Here is a 17,072-nt window from a genome sequence, read left to right on the forward strand (position 1 = left end):
TATCTAATCGATCTAAAATTGCAAAGCATATGCAAAGCTAAAATGTAGGGACAGTTTTCATCTGCAATAATCATCCAGCAGAGGTCGCCCTCCATTTTGAACTCGACATAAACAAGAAATATGATCTGAATGTGATCAACATAAGCACAGGGCCAGCACCTTTGCCACACTTGTAGCATCACCATGATGACTTGCATAGTGCTTCTCTTCTGCAGACCTCTCTACTGTCTTCACAGACGGGATTTGGTTGAGGTCAGTGGTGGAAGAGGTACTCAGGTCCTTTATTTAAGTAAAAGTATCAATACAACAATGTGAAAATACTCTATTACAAGTAAAAGTCCTGCATTCAAAATCTAACTTCAGTAAAAGTGCATAAGCATAACCAGCTAAATCTACTTAAAGTATTAAAGTAAAAGTACTGGTTTTGCAGAAAGTCAGGCTCTGACTGATGAAGTAAATTTAAATAATAGTAGTTAAATGTATTTAATAAATAAAATTAAATACATGTAATAAAGTGCATTATCCATACTGATGAGTCAATGTATAAGCAGCATTTTACTGTTGTAGCCGCTTAAGATGGAGCTAGTTTGAACTACTACTCACAAGATAAATCTGAGGGGTCTTGAGATGATAGACTGGGTAGGAAAGAAGAAGAAAAAAAGCAAAGTTCTGATGCATACATTTGGATTAATTTTCAGAACCTTTCTTTAATCCATGCCTTGTAGTGAAATATTGTAGAGTGGGCCTCAAACAGTTATTTATTTGAAACCATGAGAGGGGAAATGTCTCTTTGGTGGGAACTGCAAACATCTCATAGACCTCAGACATAACAAAGAGACACTAATACACATTGATGTTTTTGTAAAGGCACACAAGCCAAAAAGTTTGGGAACCACTTGGTTAATCTTTAATAATGCAGGCTGATTTATGAGCTCAATATTATTTTACTTTATTAAATATATGAAAGTAACTAAAGCTGTCAAATAATTGTAGTGGAGTAGAAAGTACATTATTAGACATGTATTAGATTATGATTATAACCAGGGTCGTATTACTTGTCAGGGGCCCCAGATTTGCTGTGTGATGTGTGTAATTTGATTAAGCATACATTAATTTAGCGACGTGCCACATCTGAGCACAAAACTGAAATAATCGAGGCCCTAAAACTTGAGTTTGGCACGGACCCTCAAGATCAAGTTATCAAGATCCACCTTAAAGTCATTATAATATAATTTTGTGCATCAGTGATGCATATTACCAAACACATTGTCAATTAAATTAACACAAAAAAAGTATGGAGCTTTTGGAGAAGTTGCCTGCTTTGCTGGTTGGTAATCCAGCTTTGGTTATATTTGTATCTCCTTTCAGGTTTTTGGTTGACACCTTTGTGTGTGTGTGTGTGTGTGTGTGTGTGTGTGTGTGTGTGTAAGGTCACTGAACATCTGTCTCCATTTTGTCTCCATTTTCATCAGGCATAACGATAGAAATGTCGAGGACTTTATCGTTTTATCCCTGACAAAGTCTGACATGTTGTATTTTATAATGTGTTAGAGTGTTGTCAACTAAAAAAGGTCCACTTCCTCTCTATTTCAACTGTATCACATGGTCTTCATCAGCAGTTGGCGTTGGCTCAGTTATCACGGATGATGAATCTGATAGGTGAGATGGATCTTTAGATCTGAGGCTGGATCTCATCATCTCCATGACAACTGAGCAAACTCCATCCGCTGATGAAGGCCATGTGATAGAGCTTAAAGCTGTATGAAAAAAGCAAGTAAACTGACCTCGAAATTAGGCTGTCAAGTTATTTCCAAGGTCAAGAAGGAACGTGATGGTTTTAAAAGCTGCTGTGGATGAAATCATAACAGCTACTGAGCTGGTTGGAAGTCCTGGAAAAGGCCAATAAGGGGACTTTAAATTAGGATTGTTCTGTCAAAGAGTGTATATTTTTTATTAAAGAGTAACTGAGAGTAATTGCCAAAATGCATTTATGTTTCACTTTAGGTTTCCCTTGGCTGGAAAGCTGGATGTGTTCTTTTAGAGGTCCTGCCTGGCTTTGATACCCTGTGACAGCAAAAATATCTCTTCCTGAGGTTTGACTAAGCACCAGTTTGATCACTGACATGTCACGCTGGCTTAAGAGAAGATAGAAAATGTTGTATACTGCTCATTAAATTCAGTCCACCACGTGTTTAACAATCTAACATGTGTTTAAGGTTGGGAGAGCCCATCAAAATCTTGCCACAGACACAACAGTGACTGGCAGAACTCTCTCTACTAATGGTGTTTTTTCCCAGGAGAAATAATACAGCTTTTGTCTTCAGGCTACGTAGAGCATAATCCCTGCACCTGGATTATGGTTGCACTGAGACAAGCGAGTTAAGGCATTTTGTGTTCAGACCAAAGAACAACTGGCCTCATTTCATCGAATTAGCATTGTGCGTAACGGTCATTGTACAAGATCTCCTAATAATAGCAGCTGTTATTGTTGTTTCAGGATAAATATTATTTTTATCTGCGTGATCCTTTGTTATTTCAGAAAACTATTAATTAATCTAAATTAAAGAGGTAGTATTCTCCTGAAATACAAACAGGTTTTTATTCATTTAATGGTTCTTTGTATAAATTCAGATCCTTAATAGTCTGAATAGGTGGGCAGTTGTTGCACGTGTAACCAAGACTGTCAGTAATGTGGATGGCAATTAATCTGAATCACTAAATTTACATTCTGTTGTTTTTAAGACTTGCTTTATGCTTTTTTTAACGCCTTTACATTGCATCAGTACTCTGAAATATACTTTGTGTGACTCAGCACCACTTTATTTTAAGGGACGAAATCTGAACAATTGATGCAATTGAAAAAAAAAAATCACATGCACCGTTGCAACATGTTCTCCAATTCCCTGCAATAAATATTCTTGGCAATAAATCCGGTTTCAGGAGGGTGGCCATTGAGTCATCCAGCAGAGGATATTGGCACAATGGGATTCTTGTTCATGGTGCAACATGATTGGCCAGGAGAAAGGTTTACGGCACAGATTGGAGTGACTGTGAGGGGGACTGGACGAATAAATACCCCAAATCCACTGGGAGGTCAGAGACTTCCAATTCAGAAGTGACCAGAGGTTTTCTTAAGAGTTTGCTTTGTGTGTTGCCACAACAAGAGGAAGGAACCATGGTTAGCAGGTGAGTTTCTGATGAAATATAATTTACAAATGGAGACCGAATATTTGACTGGCTCTAGCGTGTTTTCTTTGACTTGATCCTGTGACTTTTACACAGTGACTTGAGTGCTTAGAGGGTCTGCAGCTGGTTAAGCTCCTGAGGGATTTAAAAGCTCGCGCTGAACTCTTGACCTGTCAGAAAGATATTGATTTAAACTGCAACATTAAACTTGAAAGTTTCATCCACTTGACTGCAATGGTGTTTGATTTCCTGATTTATTGAGAACAGATTTGAACACCCAGCTGGTGGCTACAGGAAGATTTTCGAGACATGCGAGGAGCTGTCTGAGACACTTCCAGCAACAGTCACAGGTTTGTTTGCAACTTTCAGACAAAAATGCACTGCAAGCAAACGATTCTTTGATGTTCATATATTGATTGCACTGTTCAGGGAATTCACTTCAGGGAATTCACTTGGAGCGAGCACATTCCTGTAACTCATTAGAGACTGAGAACACAGATCTCTGAATGTATGCTACAAATTTTAAAAACAAACTCTGATTTATGTTTATTATGTTGATGTTTTACAGGTAGGATTCCTTCATTTCTGAAAGGAAGTCTTCTCCGTTTGGGACCTGGTCTTTTTGAGGTTGGAGATGAACCCTTCTATCACCTCTTTGACGGCCAGGCCCTCATGCACAAATTTGACTTCAAGAACGGACAGGTCACCTACTTTCGAAAGTAAGATTTTAAGGACAATAGCAGCATTTTGTCATGTTTTAGTCCATTTGAAAACTTTACATTACGGATGATCATTTTCCTATATTGGTTTCGATTTTGGAACCTGCACTGGTTTCCATACAGCATCAAAATCAATCTGCAGACACTTGAAACTTGCTTGAGATATGTATCCCATCACAGTAAGCGTCATGTGTATATTTTATGTTTTTGTTGCATGATAATCCTTGGAACTGCATCTCAACCATACAATAACATCATAAGTTTAATAAAACAGACACAATGTCCCCTGTGATGGATTACCTACTCAGATGAGTTTCATATCCCTGCAAGTTCTCATGTTTACCAAGTCATTGTTACACTTGCATGTGCTTGATAATTAAACATTTGGGAGTTAGAATCATGCGGCCTTTCAGGGCATTGAACAATGAGCTTTTTCAAAAAGTCATATATTGTGTTTTAGAATACATTCTTACTTTTTTATGCTTTCCTCTATTCAGGTTTGTCAGAACAGATGCTTATGTGCGAGCCATCACAGAGAAGCGTGTGGTGATCACTGAGTTTGGCACATTTGCATATCCCGATCCCTGCAAAAACATTTTCTCCAGGTGAACACACACAGATTTTTTATTACCTCGTCCTTACACTTGAGATGTCGATCATCGTTATCTTAAAACATCTTTATTTATGGAATTGTAATCTTTTTCTCTGTTTGCAGGTTTTTCTCTTACTTCAAGGGTGTTGAGGTCACAGACAACTGCCTGGTGAATGTCTATCCTGTTGGTGAGGATTTCTACGCTGTAACAGAAACCAACTACATCACTAAAGTAAACACTGATACCTTGGAGACGCTGAAGAAGGTACATTAGATCATACTGTGTGAGGTGTGAGAAACTGACTTTACCGCTTATAAACTTCTGAGCTGTCGTATTCTTCATAATGAGGCTCCGTTTAAATGCATTTCTTTTCTATGTAGGTTGATATGTGCAACTATATCAACATTAATGGAGTGACAGCCCACCCCCATATTGAGAGAGACGGCACTGTGTTTAACATTGGGAACTGCATGGGGAAAGGAGCAACGCTGGCCTACAACATCGTCAAGATACCACCCACACAGAAAGGTTGGCATCAGCGGTGTCGGCATGTAACAATAAACACACACAGGCACTTTAACAGCTTCAACTCAGGTTTTTTTTTTGCACGGAAATATGCTGGTGAATGGTGATTCAGGGTTAAATCAATCTGTTAAAGCAACAGTGACTTCTCAAAATCAAACATAACATTTTTCAAAAGGTTATTTTTCTCATGGTCAGTCCCCTTCAGCCTGCTTAATTGAAATACTTCAAAATAACTCGTTATTGACTGGAGTATACATGAGTTCACCTTTTTTAGACATTATTTGGAATAACATTTATTGTTTAATTTTACATAGAAATTAGAAATAGCTTGACACTCTCTTCACCTTTGCTTGAGGCTAGCTGATTAATTGCCTCAAGTGATGTCATTTGAGGCCGCGTCGGTTGAGAGTGAAGACTAAAAGTTTGAAAATTTAAAAAATCTGAGGTATGAAGTTAGAAAGAAGAGAGGGTACCAGACCTCTGTAGGCCGCTCCTCATCTTTGATTGAGGCTACATTAGCATAATTAGCACACTCAAAACTGTACAGTAGTGTGAATCGAGTCATTTACCTTCAGCCAGCTAAACTGAAATATTTCAAAATAATAATAGTATACCTCGTTTAGACATTTTCTAGAATAAACAGACATTACATTTATTGTTTAAAGTTTTATAGAAATCATATTATGAAATATCAACATGTTCCTCATCTTTACTTGAGGCAAGCTACATTAGAGTGAATCAAGTCAAGTTGTATTGTGGGTAATGTAGGCACCAGGTTTTTTCAAGAAATTACATTGTAATATAAGTTTTTAATAACATTTTCAATACATACAAAACATAATATTACCGTACAGCAATGAAAAATAAGTAACACAACAAACAACAAAAAACAAAATAAATCTCGGCAAACAGAGTTGGCTTCAAGTACAGTACAGTACGAAAAATAAAAATAAGACCATGTATCAATAAATGGGGCAGCATATTTTCCTTAAAAAAAACTGAAAAACAAATTGTAGGAATATTTACTTCCTGACAAGAAATTATATTATGAAATATCTTCCCGCCTGTATCAAACATCACAAGATGCTTTTGCCGTCTTTCTTAGACAAATCTGATCCCATCGAGAAGTCCAAGGTGGTGGTGCAGTTCCCCAGTGCTGAAAGGTTCAAGCCCTCCTACGTGCACAGGTGTGTGTGTTGTATACTGTAGCTGACAGGATTTGTGTCAACGTTATCTCGTTAAGTGCAGGTTTTGATACTCTGTCCTCATCAATTTCAGCTTCGGCATGTCAGACAACTACTTTGTCTTTGTGGAGACCCCAGTGAAAATCAATCTGCTGAAATTCTTGAGCGCCTGGAGCATCCGAGGCTCCAACTACATGGACTGCTTCGAGTCCAATGAGAGCCAAGGGGTAAGAAATCACAATAGATTGATATCTTTGGTGATTTTAAATGTACTAAACCTTCATCGTCATCAGCTCTTCTCCTGAAATCTCATGATGTTTATTTTGTCGTACATTTTATAGACATTGTTCCACATCGCCAAGAAAGACCCAGGAGAGTACATCGACCACAAGTTCAAAGGGGCACCCATTGGCATGTTTCATCACATCAACACCTATGAGGACAATGGCTTCATTGTTTTTGACCTATGTGCATGGAAGGGGTAAATAAATAATTCAATATTAGACTTTTTAAGCCATTTATCATTTGCAGAGTTGCTTGATGCAGAGATATTGCTGTCATCCCTCCATTCTTGCAGCTTTGAGTTTGTTTACAACTACCTGTGGCTGGCCAACCTGAGAGCCAACTGGGACGAGGTGAAGAAGGCGGCCATGATGGCGCCCCAGCCGGAGGTCCGCAGATATGTTATTCCCCTGGACGTCCACAAGGTGAGTCACCCGTCTTACTCATCGAAAAGAGTCCAATTGTCACCCTCAAGGAGTCTCACGTTGTTTGATTTCGTCTCTTTCTGGGTCTGATGTAGGAGGAGCAGGGGAAGAACCTCGTCAGCCTGCCGTACACCACGGCCACAGCGGTGATGCATGCTGACGGGACGATCTGGCTGGAGCCTGAGGTGCTGTTCTCTGGACCTCGCCAAGGTATCAACACATAACATCAAAATTCATTCTCTCAGTCACCGTCTTTAGCAGATGCCAGGAATGTCTTAGTCATGTAACCATTTTCATGTTGTTTTGTAGCTTTTGAGTTCCCCCAGATCAACTACGAGAGGTATGGAGGGAAGAATTACACATACGCCTACGGCCTGGGTCTCAACCATTTCATACCAGACAGGGTACGTTAGCAGAATACCTCCAGTGGTTAAAGACTCAAAATCTGGCAAACAGCCTCTTTCATAGACTTTTTTTTGTGCCTTGTCTTTTGTGTAGATCTGCAAGTTGAATGTGAAGACCAAGGAGACCTGGGTATGGCAGGAGCCGGACTCCTACCCCTCAGAGCCCCTGTTTGTTCAGACCCCTGATGGGGTCGATGAGGATGATGGTATGTCATCAGCAATAAAAAATGTACTATGAAAGGTTTGTTTTAAGGCAAATTACTGGTTATTCAGGAGGGTTTTGTGAAAGGGGAACTTTATCGATTTTACACATCAAAGTCTGTTGAGGAATAGAACTGCATGTGGAAAAAGTTGTGTAAATCCATTTGTGGCTTCAGAGGGAGCTGTGCAAAGTCTGATAAATTGCCTCAATAATATAATTTGAGGCAACATCGGTTGGGGCTGAAGACCACAAGTTTGAAAATGTAAAAAATCTGGGAGTAAGAAGTCAGAAAGTGAGGTTACTAGACCTCTGTAGCCTGCTACTCATCTTTGCTTGAGGCTACATTATCCGCTGCTGGCATCACACACCCAAATCTGTACATTCGAGTTAACAAAGTTGCATTGTGGGTATTGTAAGCAGCCAGTTTTGACAAGGAAGAAGAATGCATGGAATAAAAAGATGATTTGATCCTTCTTTTTAAACCATCTATTGTGAGTCTGACAATGTTAAAGAAATTTAACGCTAAATCGAGAACTCTTGTTAAGCGAGGCTGCTGATGCGTCCACAGGTGTGCTGCTGACCATTGTGGCGGCTCCTGGTTCCCAGAGACCAGCATACCTCCTCATCCTCAACGCCAAGGATCTGTCTGAGGTCGCCAGAGCCGAAGTGGAGTGCTCCATTCCTGTCACCTTTCACGGGATGTACAAACCGTAATGATGCATCACTCAGGTCGTTAAGTAGTCAACCATTTTTAGGGTTCTCAATTGCCACTCAGAGTTAGAACGGGGATAAATAATGACTAAAGGTATCATTGTGTCAAGAAAAATAAAGTTTTATCAGGAAAAATGATTGTCCCCGTTTGCTGTCAATGTGCATTGTTAAAGAAAATTAAAAAATATTGTGTGAATTAGTGTACCTTTCTGAGACTCGATTCTGTGCCTCAACTTGATGTACTAGAACTTATAACCCTGAATTGTCAGTATCGGTTCAATACAAAAATGTACAAATTTGTCCAAATGCTGTTTCACAAGAGTATTTCATTGTTGGAAAAATAAACTTCTACATTATAAATAAACTCAAGTAAAATCAAAAAATGCTGTTGTTTTCTTGTTTGTCATGCGGCCTGTTTATTAGCTTTTTACTAGTTGGCATGGTGGTAAACTGACTAAAGAGAGACTCCTTCATGTGGGATTCAAGACTTCATGATGCAAAAATGTTTTTGAACAACACATTCAATCCCTGCCAGCTCCAGGACTGCTGACGCTATGATCTCATCTCTCTGTTCAAGTCTGGCAAAAAGATGTTTCTTTTGGAGAAAAGGGGGCATTGTGATCCACTTTTGTGGTGTTTTCTTAGAAAAAGCAAGCATTTCTCTTGATAAGTCACAGATCCATTGGAGCTTCAGCAAATACAATCAGTACAAACAACCCTTCAGCCAAAATTCTTGAGATATTTGCAGAGATTTAATATGTTGCCACACAAAATCTCATTATGGTTGTGTTTAAACGACTGACCTTTCCATGTCTGTCCTTATTGTGTTACTCAAAGTTCCCTCAATCTGATCTGAAAAGTAGAAACATGCAGATCTTGCAGCACAGAAAAGCTGATTATCTGTGTCAGTGCTTAATCTGAGGAAACAAAGAAAGAAAGAAAGTTGCAATCAACTACTACATAAAGATGGATGTGTGGCCTTTGTATACAATGAATAAGAGGTCCATTTAGTCTGAATGGACACGTCTCGTGGGCATATGGTCAGACGAGGATTTACTTTACGTTTTTGTCATTTTAATTCCAATCTCAGGTGTTTGTATGTCCCTTATAAAACGTTTTTCTCACATGGACACGTTTCCTCACCAGCTGATGCAAGCAAAGGAAACAAAGCATTTAACATTACTAATGTGGCTTTGGCTCGCTTTCTACATCAGTCAAATGGAGAACCCTGATTATGTAGTCACGTTTTTTAACTCCACCGCCAGATTTTAGGATTGCATTAATAAAAGGCTCTAAAGAATATTTTGCAACCGAGTATTCTCTCATAATCTCTCATTTTGGCAATCACAGTGCCACAAATATGTGTGCATTGTGTGCATTAAGTCTCCTTCACAAGCAGTTTTTTTTTTTTTTTTTTTGGAGGAAGGGGGGTGACTGCCTGTTCTTTAATTAAACCAATATACCAAATATGTTTTTTCCTCATTTATTTTTTTTTTTACATGAGGGCTTGTTAGCCATCCAAAAAAAAAGAAATAAAACAAGATTACAGGAAATATTAATTCTTAAGTTTAAACTTAAGTTGAAAAACACAGCAAAGGAAAGCTCAATGGAAAACATGATATCTCATTTGAAAACCGTCACACCGTAAGAGAAGTTTCTCACTCTGAAATTCAGTTGGGACAGAGGTTTGCACAATCAGGCTTCTTAAACCAGTGTAAAAGCTATATACTTACTGTCCTAAATACACAATTAAGTTTACACAAATGTAACAAAAAAAATATTAAGGTAAAACAGACAGTAACAGACAGCCACACTACCACCAAACAATTCCCTGTAACCACTGCTACAATGAATGGAAATAGAGCAACAAAAAAACATAAATCATAGTGTAATAAAACAAAAATGTGATGTATAATAATGAAAGTGACGCTGTATTTATGTAAAATTCAAAATTAAACAGTTTAAAACTCACCTTAAATCTCACCTCTTTTCTTTCTTAAACCGGAGCAAGCCTCTGTCCCTTCACTTACACACAAAACACACACGAGTCAAATCAAGCAGAACGAAACAGAGGCTCACCCCACTGAATCACAGATTTCATGAAATACATCTCCAGGCTTACTTTAATGTGATAAGTAACTACTGACAGCTTTGAAAATATCTTTATCAGCTATATAACTTTTGCATCTCAGGAAAAACAGGAATGAAGTATTGATAGTGCAAGGTTATAAGGTACATATATTAATATATTGTTTTAGATACTGTCCTATAAGTAAAGTGCAAATCTCTGGATCAGATGAAAGTGTGTGCAAGCATTTCTAATTTTTTTTTTTTAACTGACTGATCCACCTGCCCATGCACAAATGAGCCCTTTACATTGGCTGCCAGCTACTTTACACACCGTCTGGTGAAACATTCACGTTACACAACATTGTTTTCCCCTTTCAACACAAAACTTTTTTTTTTAAGTGTGGCCATGTAGAGAAACCAAAGACAAATATCATACAGCCTTGATCTCCTTTAAGTATTACTGTGTACCTAAAAACTTTGGATGACTTCTGCAGGGCGTGTGTGCATATTTTTGTGTAATCCTTGACGACCTTGGCTCAATTTCTTGTTTATTTTCACCAACAGTGTCGACTCCACTTGTGTATTCCCATATCTCTAAGCGTAGAGCCATTTTAACATGAGACCGTGTTAATGGAGATCAAAATGTTGAGGAAGTCTTTGCTTACCGTTGCCACAGGAAACTTCAAATTGAATACAACAGATTTCTAGCAAAATCTCTTTGCAGTTTGGTCAATCATTTCTTAAACCTAATTGTCCATTTAGATGACATGTAACTGGGAATGAAGGTGAACTGGGGGTCAGTTGGGAGGAAACACCACTGAGACCTGCTCAAGTGGAAATGCACAGTCACCAAACAGCTCGCAGACACACAAATCCCACGTGCTCGCCACATAACGTAACACTGGACACTGCTTCAGCACAACAAACACACACAAACACAATCATGCAGGGTTGTCTGGAAACAGTTTCTTACTGACTCGTGTTGATGTTTAAGACCAGCTTATTTAGTGTCAGACCAGGGGGGGCATGGAAGGCCAACATTAGGTGAGTGAATTTTGACATTTTGAAAGTGCAAGACAACAGCCAACATCATTTTTTAGCTCCTCTCACTCTATAAGAGGGCAGTTGTTAGGTTTGTGTGTGGGTTTGGGGGCTGGAGGGGGGCCACGTTGATCTAAGCACTGCGGGGGGAGGAAGGGTGAAAAATCAGTTGGTCTCGTAGGTGGAGAGCAGGGCAGCATCCACGGGCTCCATGCAGGAGGGGCAGGTGAAGGATCTCATCAGCCAGTCGTCTATACAGTCCATGTGGTAGATATGCATACACGGCAGGAACCGGATGGGGTCCCCGTACACAAAGTCCAGCATACAGATCACGCATCTGCAAACAGATGGAATAAAAGAGCTTAAAAAACACACCAGTATGTAGCTGACAGTGTGAGAATACAGCTCTAAGATCAAAAGGTTTTACGTAATTTTAATATCTTTATATAACTTCAGTGCTGCCTTTTGTGACACGATTCATAAATTAATGCAGCTGAATGACTGAATGCTGAAAATTAGTTGGCAACAATTTTGAATATTGAATAATAATTTAGGTCATTTATTTAATAAAAATGTCTAAAAAAAATTGTCTGGATCCAGCTTCTCATATGTGACGATTTGCTGCTATTCCCTATTTTATATGATTAAAAATTAAATATCCTTTTTTGTTTGTTTGTTTGTTTGTTTTGGACTGTTAGTTGGCCAAAACAAACACTTTTAGGATGTCGTCTTGAACTCTGGGAAATGACGGACTGTTAATGTATTTTATGACATTTTATAGACTAAATGATTAATTAAAAATATATATTGCTAGATTTAATGATAATCAAATAAGTGTTAGCTGAAGTCCAACTGTGATCAATTTCTCTGAACTCATTTGATTGGTCTTGCTGAAGGAAATCAAACAATTACAGCTTCTCTTATATGAAGGCCAATATATTCACATTTCTAATGATTTTAATGATATTAAGACTCCAACTAACAACTATTTTAATTATTGATTAGTAAAACAGTTAATTGGTTAAGCTGTAAGACATCTGAAAAGAGTGAAAAGTTATGATTACCATTTCCCAAAGCCAAAGGTGACATCTTTAAATTGCTTATTTTGTTTGATTAAGGGTCCAAAATCCAAAAATAAAAAAACAATTATACTAAACAGAAAAAAGGTAAATCAGTAAATCCTAACATTTCAGAAACTGGCAGCTTTGCTTGATAAATAACTTTCAAGTCAAGTTAATTTTATTTATACAGCCTGGCCACAAACGTACCCCAGAGGGCTTTATGATCTAAACCACACATAATCCTTAGATCTTTGAGTTTGACTTAATAATGAATAGATTATCAAAATAGTCATTCATTTTCTGGTATTTGGCACATTGATTAATTATCTCTGCACAAGTAAAATTAAACAGTCACAACTTCACCTGCACGTGCTTGGGCACTGTGCATGTTACAAATGATTTGTTTCCCCACAGACAATTTCATGCGCCATTATCTGATATTAAATATTAATCATACAGCGTCATCAGTACAAAAGATCTATGCGAATTAGTTCATACTGCCCAGCTCTAATGACCTGTAACCTTCCTCTGTGTAAACATGTCACACGGAAAGAAAAATCCTCACTCTCTGATCTTCTTCTCAGAGCCGTCTTGCCCTCCATCATAAACTCCCTTAGGCAGGTGCTGGATGAGGCCGATGCGCTGAGCTATGCGGATCTGCTCCTCCTCTGTCAGCTGGGTGGCCAGACGGGCCTGACTGGGCGTGGGATGGTACATGGGCATGTGAGCCTGCTCCTGGTAACAGACACAGAAACCATCAAAATGAAACAAAACCAGTTTATAATCAGGTCACTTTGTCTACTACACAAAGTGGTCTGACTGGTCAGAATCAGAATCATCTTTAACGGCAAAGTATGTACAAGGAATTTGACTGGTTTAGTGGCTCTTTGTGTAGTTACACATAATAACAACACAACAATCTTCATAAACATACACAAGGAATGACTATATACAGGTGAAACCGTTTCTGTGAACTGCAAACAAGATGCAAATGGTGCAAAGAAGTGAAGAGTGCTGAGATAAATATTTAATATGTAGCAGCTCTGAGGTCTGGACATTTTTGCAACGCCAGTCAGTGAGATTAAACACTAAAACAAATTACTTTAGTTCACTTAGTGCCTATTTAATGACGCGAAGATCATTAAGAAGAAGGCCAAACACCAAGAAGGGACAAGGTTAGATAGGCCAAGACTTTTAACATGTCCACTTTGTTTTCCTTGAGTTAATAACCTGGAGGTTGGCTGTTAGCAGCTTCTCACCTGGTACGGCGGAGGAGGCTCCAGGTCTGGATCTGTCCCGTCCCCGAAACTCGCCCTGTCTGACTGGGATTCATGAAGCAGAGAAATGTCGTCTGATGTCGGAGACTTGAGACAGTTGCCCATATCTTCGTGTTCCCCGTCCTGTCCTGGCTGACGTTAAAAATGAAGATCTTTGTTGCTAAAGTTGCGCTCGGCGGCTTGTTAGTTGTGTTTTTCTGACAACTCAGAAACCATTAATGTACACTTCAACTGCCTGCTGCCAAAGAAACTGTGTGCATGATTATAAAACTCCTAGTTAAACGTCAAATGCTTAAGCAAGTGTCCAATCTAGTTTCTCTTCATGTTTACACGTACATCCAACTGAAAAACAAAACAAAGAACTCCTGCTAACGGCAGCTAGCAGCCTAGCTAGCTACTTTTCGCTAGCCAGCTGCGCGACTTCCTTGAAAAGTGTCGCTCATTCCTTCGTAGGAATCAAAATTTCAACCAAATATCTGCTTCAGCGCCGACTGTGACTGTAGCACTGCGCGGTCTGAGTGTTAGACTGTAGCGACATTTCCGCGTTTTAACTTCGTGAGTGATATTAAACAGTTTGCTTCCTTGCTAGCTCTTTCTTCAACCGGAGGACATGTTATCAGTCCGTTGGCTATGACGTCCGGGTGCAATTCTGCACGGTGATTGGATAATTTCCTATACGTAATCTCAAGAGAGTGACTAAGTCCCGCCCCTTTCAGTGACTAAAACAAAAGGAAAAATAAATAAATATTAATATAAAACATATTAATAAAACATTTTAATTTTTAAATTTATGTTTACTTTTTCATAAAAATGTGTTACGAGGGGGGGAAGAAATTCCATGATACAGTTAATTGAAGACATAAATTGGCTTAATAGTATATACAACTTAATACTAATTGGCTGTATCCAATAAGGCTGGAGAAATACATTCAAAAAATCCCTAAAAAATACATTAATATTAATAAAGCATAAATTAAAAATATTAGTTGGGTATACAATATGTTACACAGGATTATATGTTAGATACAATTGTTTTCCAGTGGAGGGAAATTCACATGTTATAGTTAAATGAAATAAATAAAATAAAATACACAGTAAAGTATATAATATAAAATATGGTAAATATAAATATTATAATGTGATATAATACAGTACAAAATGCAGTTGTGTTTTTTGTAAAGTGCTTGGTTCTTTGTATCACAGAAGTCTAGAGGTAATACATTAAAAACACACTATTATATATTCAACAGACACAATTAAATTTATCTTACAGTCTGGAAAAAAAAAAAAATCTGACCAGAATTGTGCAATAAAAGTACAATTAGAGAAAAGATGAGCAAGAGATTTAAGAAAATCAATCTAATTACTCATGTAATCTGTCCACTGTGGGTGTAATCTGTCTACTGTGGGTGTAATCTGACTACTGTGGGTGTAATCTGTCTACTGTAGGTGTAATCAGAATACTGTGGGTGTAATCTGACTACTGTGGGTGTAATCTGTCTACTGTGGGTGTAATCTGTCTACTGTGGGTGTAATCAGAATACTGTGAGTGTAGTCTTATGATAATGAGAATTAGCATTTTGTCAGCTCAACAAAAAGATCAGTGATTGAATGTGTTATGAAAAATCAGTGGAAGATTTTTGATCAAACTTTTTTCACATTGCCTCATCTATCTCACCTAACAATCTGCACTATTTGTGATTGTTTATTTTAAACAATCACATTATGATTGATTTTCATATACCTTTGATTCCTTAAACTTTTCTCTTATTTCTTTATTTTTTATTTATTTATATATTTTTTTTCTTGTATTTGTTGTTGTTAAGCACTTTTTTGAGACTCTGAAAGTAATTGTGCAGCTAATGGGAATATATTATTACTTTTTCCACAAACATACAGTGCCAGTGGTAAGTGTTGTCGTTCAGCATTGCTGTTAACTAGAATTTTTAGAAGTGTCTGGTGTTCTTTAATCATTGTTGCCTCTAAAAAAAATCAGGCCATTACATTTTAGTTTTCATTTCTCATTTAAATGGCACTACTCATGTGAGATTAGGGCTGCAAATAACAATTGTAAGCAGCAAATCTCACAAATGAGAAGCTGTAACAAGGGAATGTTTGAAATTATAAAGCCTAAAAGTAACTGAAAACAATCAATCAATTATAAAAATAGTTGATTTATTTTCCTACAATCAACTCATCATTTCAGCTCTACAGTAAATAAAATGTGCCTTTCCTGTTTTCAGCCTGATGTTGGAAATGTATGTCAGTGTGAAATACTTCAAGAGGTCAACAAGAGATGTTTCAATCTCTGATAATAGTTGCTTATGCCTTTGGAAAAGCAAAATACAGCGTTTGAAGGAAGAGAGAATCTGTAAGTTTAAGAATCAGGAGGGACCACCTGCAGTTTGTGTTGGAGTCAATGAGAGACAGCGTTCTTCCTATGAATTGAGGTTTAGATCTCAAAAACTATAACTGCTATGGGAATATACCCACATTTTTAAGAGAGAGAAGACTTGTGGCAACACTTTAAGGTATGATATGTGCTTGGAGAGTTAAAACTGTGGGAGTGAGACATGTTTAGATTTTTTTTTTCTGGTCTAAAAAAATGGCTGCCCATACAACCATAAGTGAAAACTTCAGTGAAAACATCTGGGTGTGTAGTCCATGTTATAATTGCATTTTTAACTTTTTTTAAACAAATTTTTGTTCTGTTTCTTTAAAAATTGTGTTTAATGTTCTTGTCTTTTTTCCACATTTAAGCTATACATGCATCCTCTATCTGACACTATTGTTATGTTAAATGTGCACTATATGGAAATATATTCTGGACAAGAAAATTTGAGGGGGAAACACTTTACAGCCTGATTCACTTATCTCTGTATTTGCCAGCGCTGTACCATTCAGCTAATGTTTATTATGTATAATCAGAAAGCATGTTAGATATTGTAGCAGATAAAGGGAGAGTGCCTTTAAGAAAATCCATTAGTTAAAAGAACATCTACATCTCTCAGATTCCTCCATGTTCAGTGTTTGCAACTAACGCATATCAGCACAAACTGACAGTTTCCAGATGCACTTAAACTGGTTTCTGCATGAATTACATGCCTGAATTGCTTAAGGCTTCACAGTCTCACTTATCAAGGTTTTGCCTTTATCCAAAATAAAAACACATCCAATAACAGTGACAACTTGAGGACACCTTTATTTGTATATACAGCTATTGTACACATAAAAACCCACAAGTATTTGCATTCCAGGAACTTATGATACAAATCTCCATGTTTTTGGTTAAGTGAGTTTCACAGAATCGGCCTTCTTTAGGCAAAATAAAACAAATACACAAACCTTAAAATGAACATTCCTTTACCTTTAAAGCTCATCAGCTTATACTG

At 37.7% G+C, this 17,072-nt stretch overlaps 2 protein-coding genes across 3 annotated transcripts; one reads left to right on the forward strand and one right to left on the reverse strand.

Annotated features, from left to right (window-relative positions):
• Window positions 1-76: 76 nt before the first annotated feature.
• LOC137194280 (retinoid isomerohydrolase) lies at window positions 77-8,629 on the forward strand. Of its 2 annotated transcripts, none has more exons than XM_067606029.1 (15): window positions 77-2,093; window positions 2,941-3,186; window positions 3,454-3,536; window positions 3,755-3,905; window positions 4,403-4,510; window positions 4,621-4,762; window positions 4,879-5,026; window positions 6,129-6,210; window positions 6,302-6,434; window positions 6,549-6,688; window positions 6,785-6,914; window positions 7,010-7,124; window positions 7,224-7,318; window positions 7,413-7,524; window positions 8,089-8,629. In XM_067606029.1, exons 2-15 carry the CDS (start codon window positions 3,176-3,178, stop codon window positions 8,232-8,234), a joined length of 1,596 nt encoding a protein of 531 aa, XP_067462130.1. In that variant the 5' UTR covers window positions 77-2,093; window positions 2,941-3,175; the 3' UTR covers window positions 8,235-8,629. The 2 variants fall into 2 exon arrangements, with proteins under 2 accessions (XP_067462130.1, XP_067462129.1); XM_067606028.1 differs by having other exon boundaries at window positions 77-252; window positions 2,005-3,186.
• A 1,069-nt stretch (window positions 8,630-9,698) lies between these two features.
• Window positions 9,699-14,316, reverse strand: LOC137194285 (RING finger protein 11-like). Its single transcript, XM_067606036.1, has 3 exons — window positions 13,663-14,316; window positions 12,969-13,138; window positions 9,699-11,679 (listed from the first exon to the last, which is right to left on the reverse strand). Exons 1-3 carry the CDS (start codon window positions 13,783-13,785, stop codon window positions 11,508-11,510), a joined length of 465 nt encoding a protein of 154 aa, XP_067462137.1. The 5' UTR covers window positions 13,786-14,316; the 3' UTR covers window positions 9,699-11,507.
• Between the last annotated feature and the right edge of the window lie 2,756 nt (window positions 14,317-17,072).

Source organism: Thunnus thynnus, chromosome 12 (genome assembly GCF_963924715.1).
Source record: "Thunnus thynnus chromosome 12, fThuThy2.1, whole genome shotgun sequence".
Lineage (NCBI taxonomy): Eukaryota > Metazoa > Chordata > Actinopteri > Scombriformes > Scombridae > Thunnus > Thunnus thynnus.

Coding starts and splice junctions, on each gene's coding strand:
- LOC137194280 (XM_067606029.1), top strand. Junction 4,511..4,620: donor TGCAAAAACATTTTCTCCAG/GTGAACACACAC, acceptor CTCTGTTTGCAG/GTTTTTCTCTTACTTCAAGG. Junction 6,915..7,009: donor TTCCCCTGGACGTCCACAAG/GTGAGTCACCCG, acceptor GGTCTGATGTAG/GAGGAGCAGGGGAAGAACCT.
- LOC137194285 (XM_067606036.1), bottom strand. CDS start 13,785: ATGGGCAACTGTCTCAAGTCTCCGACATCAGACGACATTTCTCTGCTT. Junction 13,139..13,662: donor AGCCTCCTCCGCCGTACCAG/GTGAGAAGCTGC, acceptor GTCTGTTACCAG/GAGCAGGCTCACATGCCCAT. Junction 11,680..12,968: donor TCTGAGAAGAAGATCAGAGA/GTGAGGATTTTT, acceptor ATCTGTTTGCAG/ATGCGTGATCTGTATGCTGG.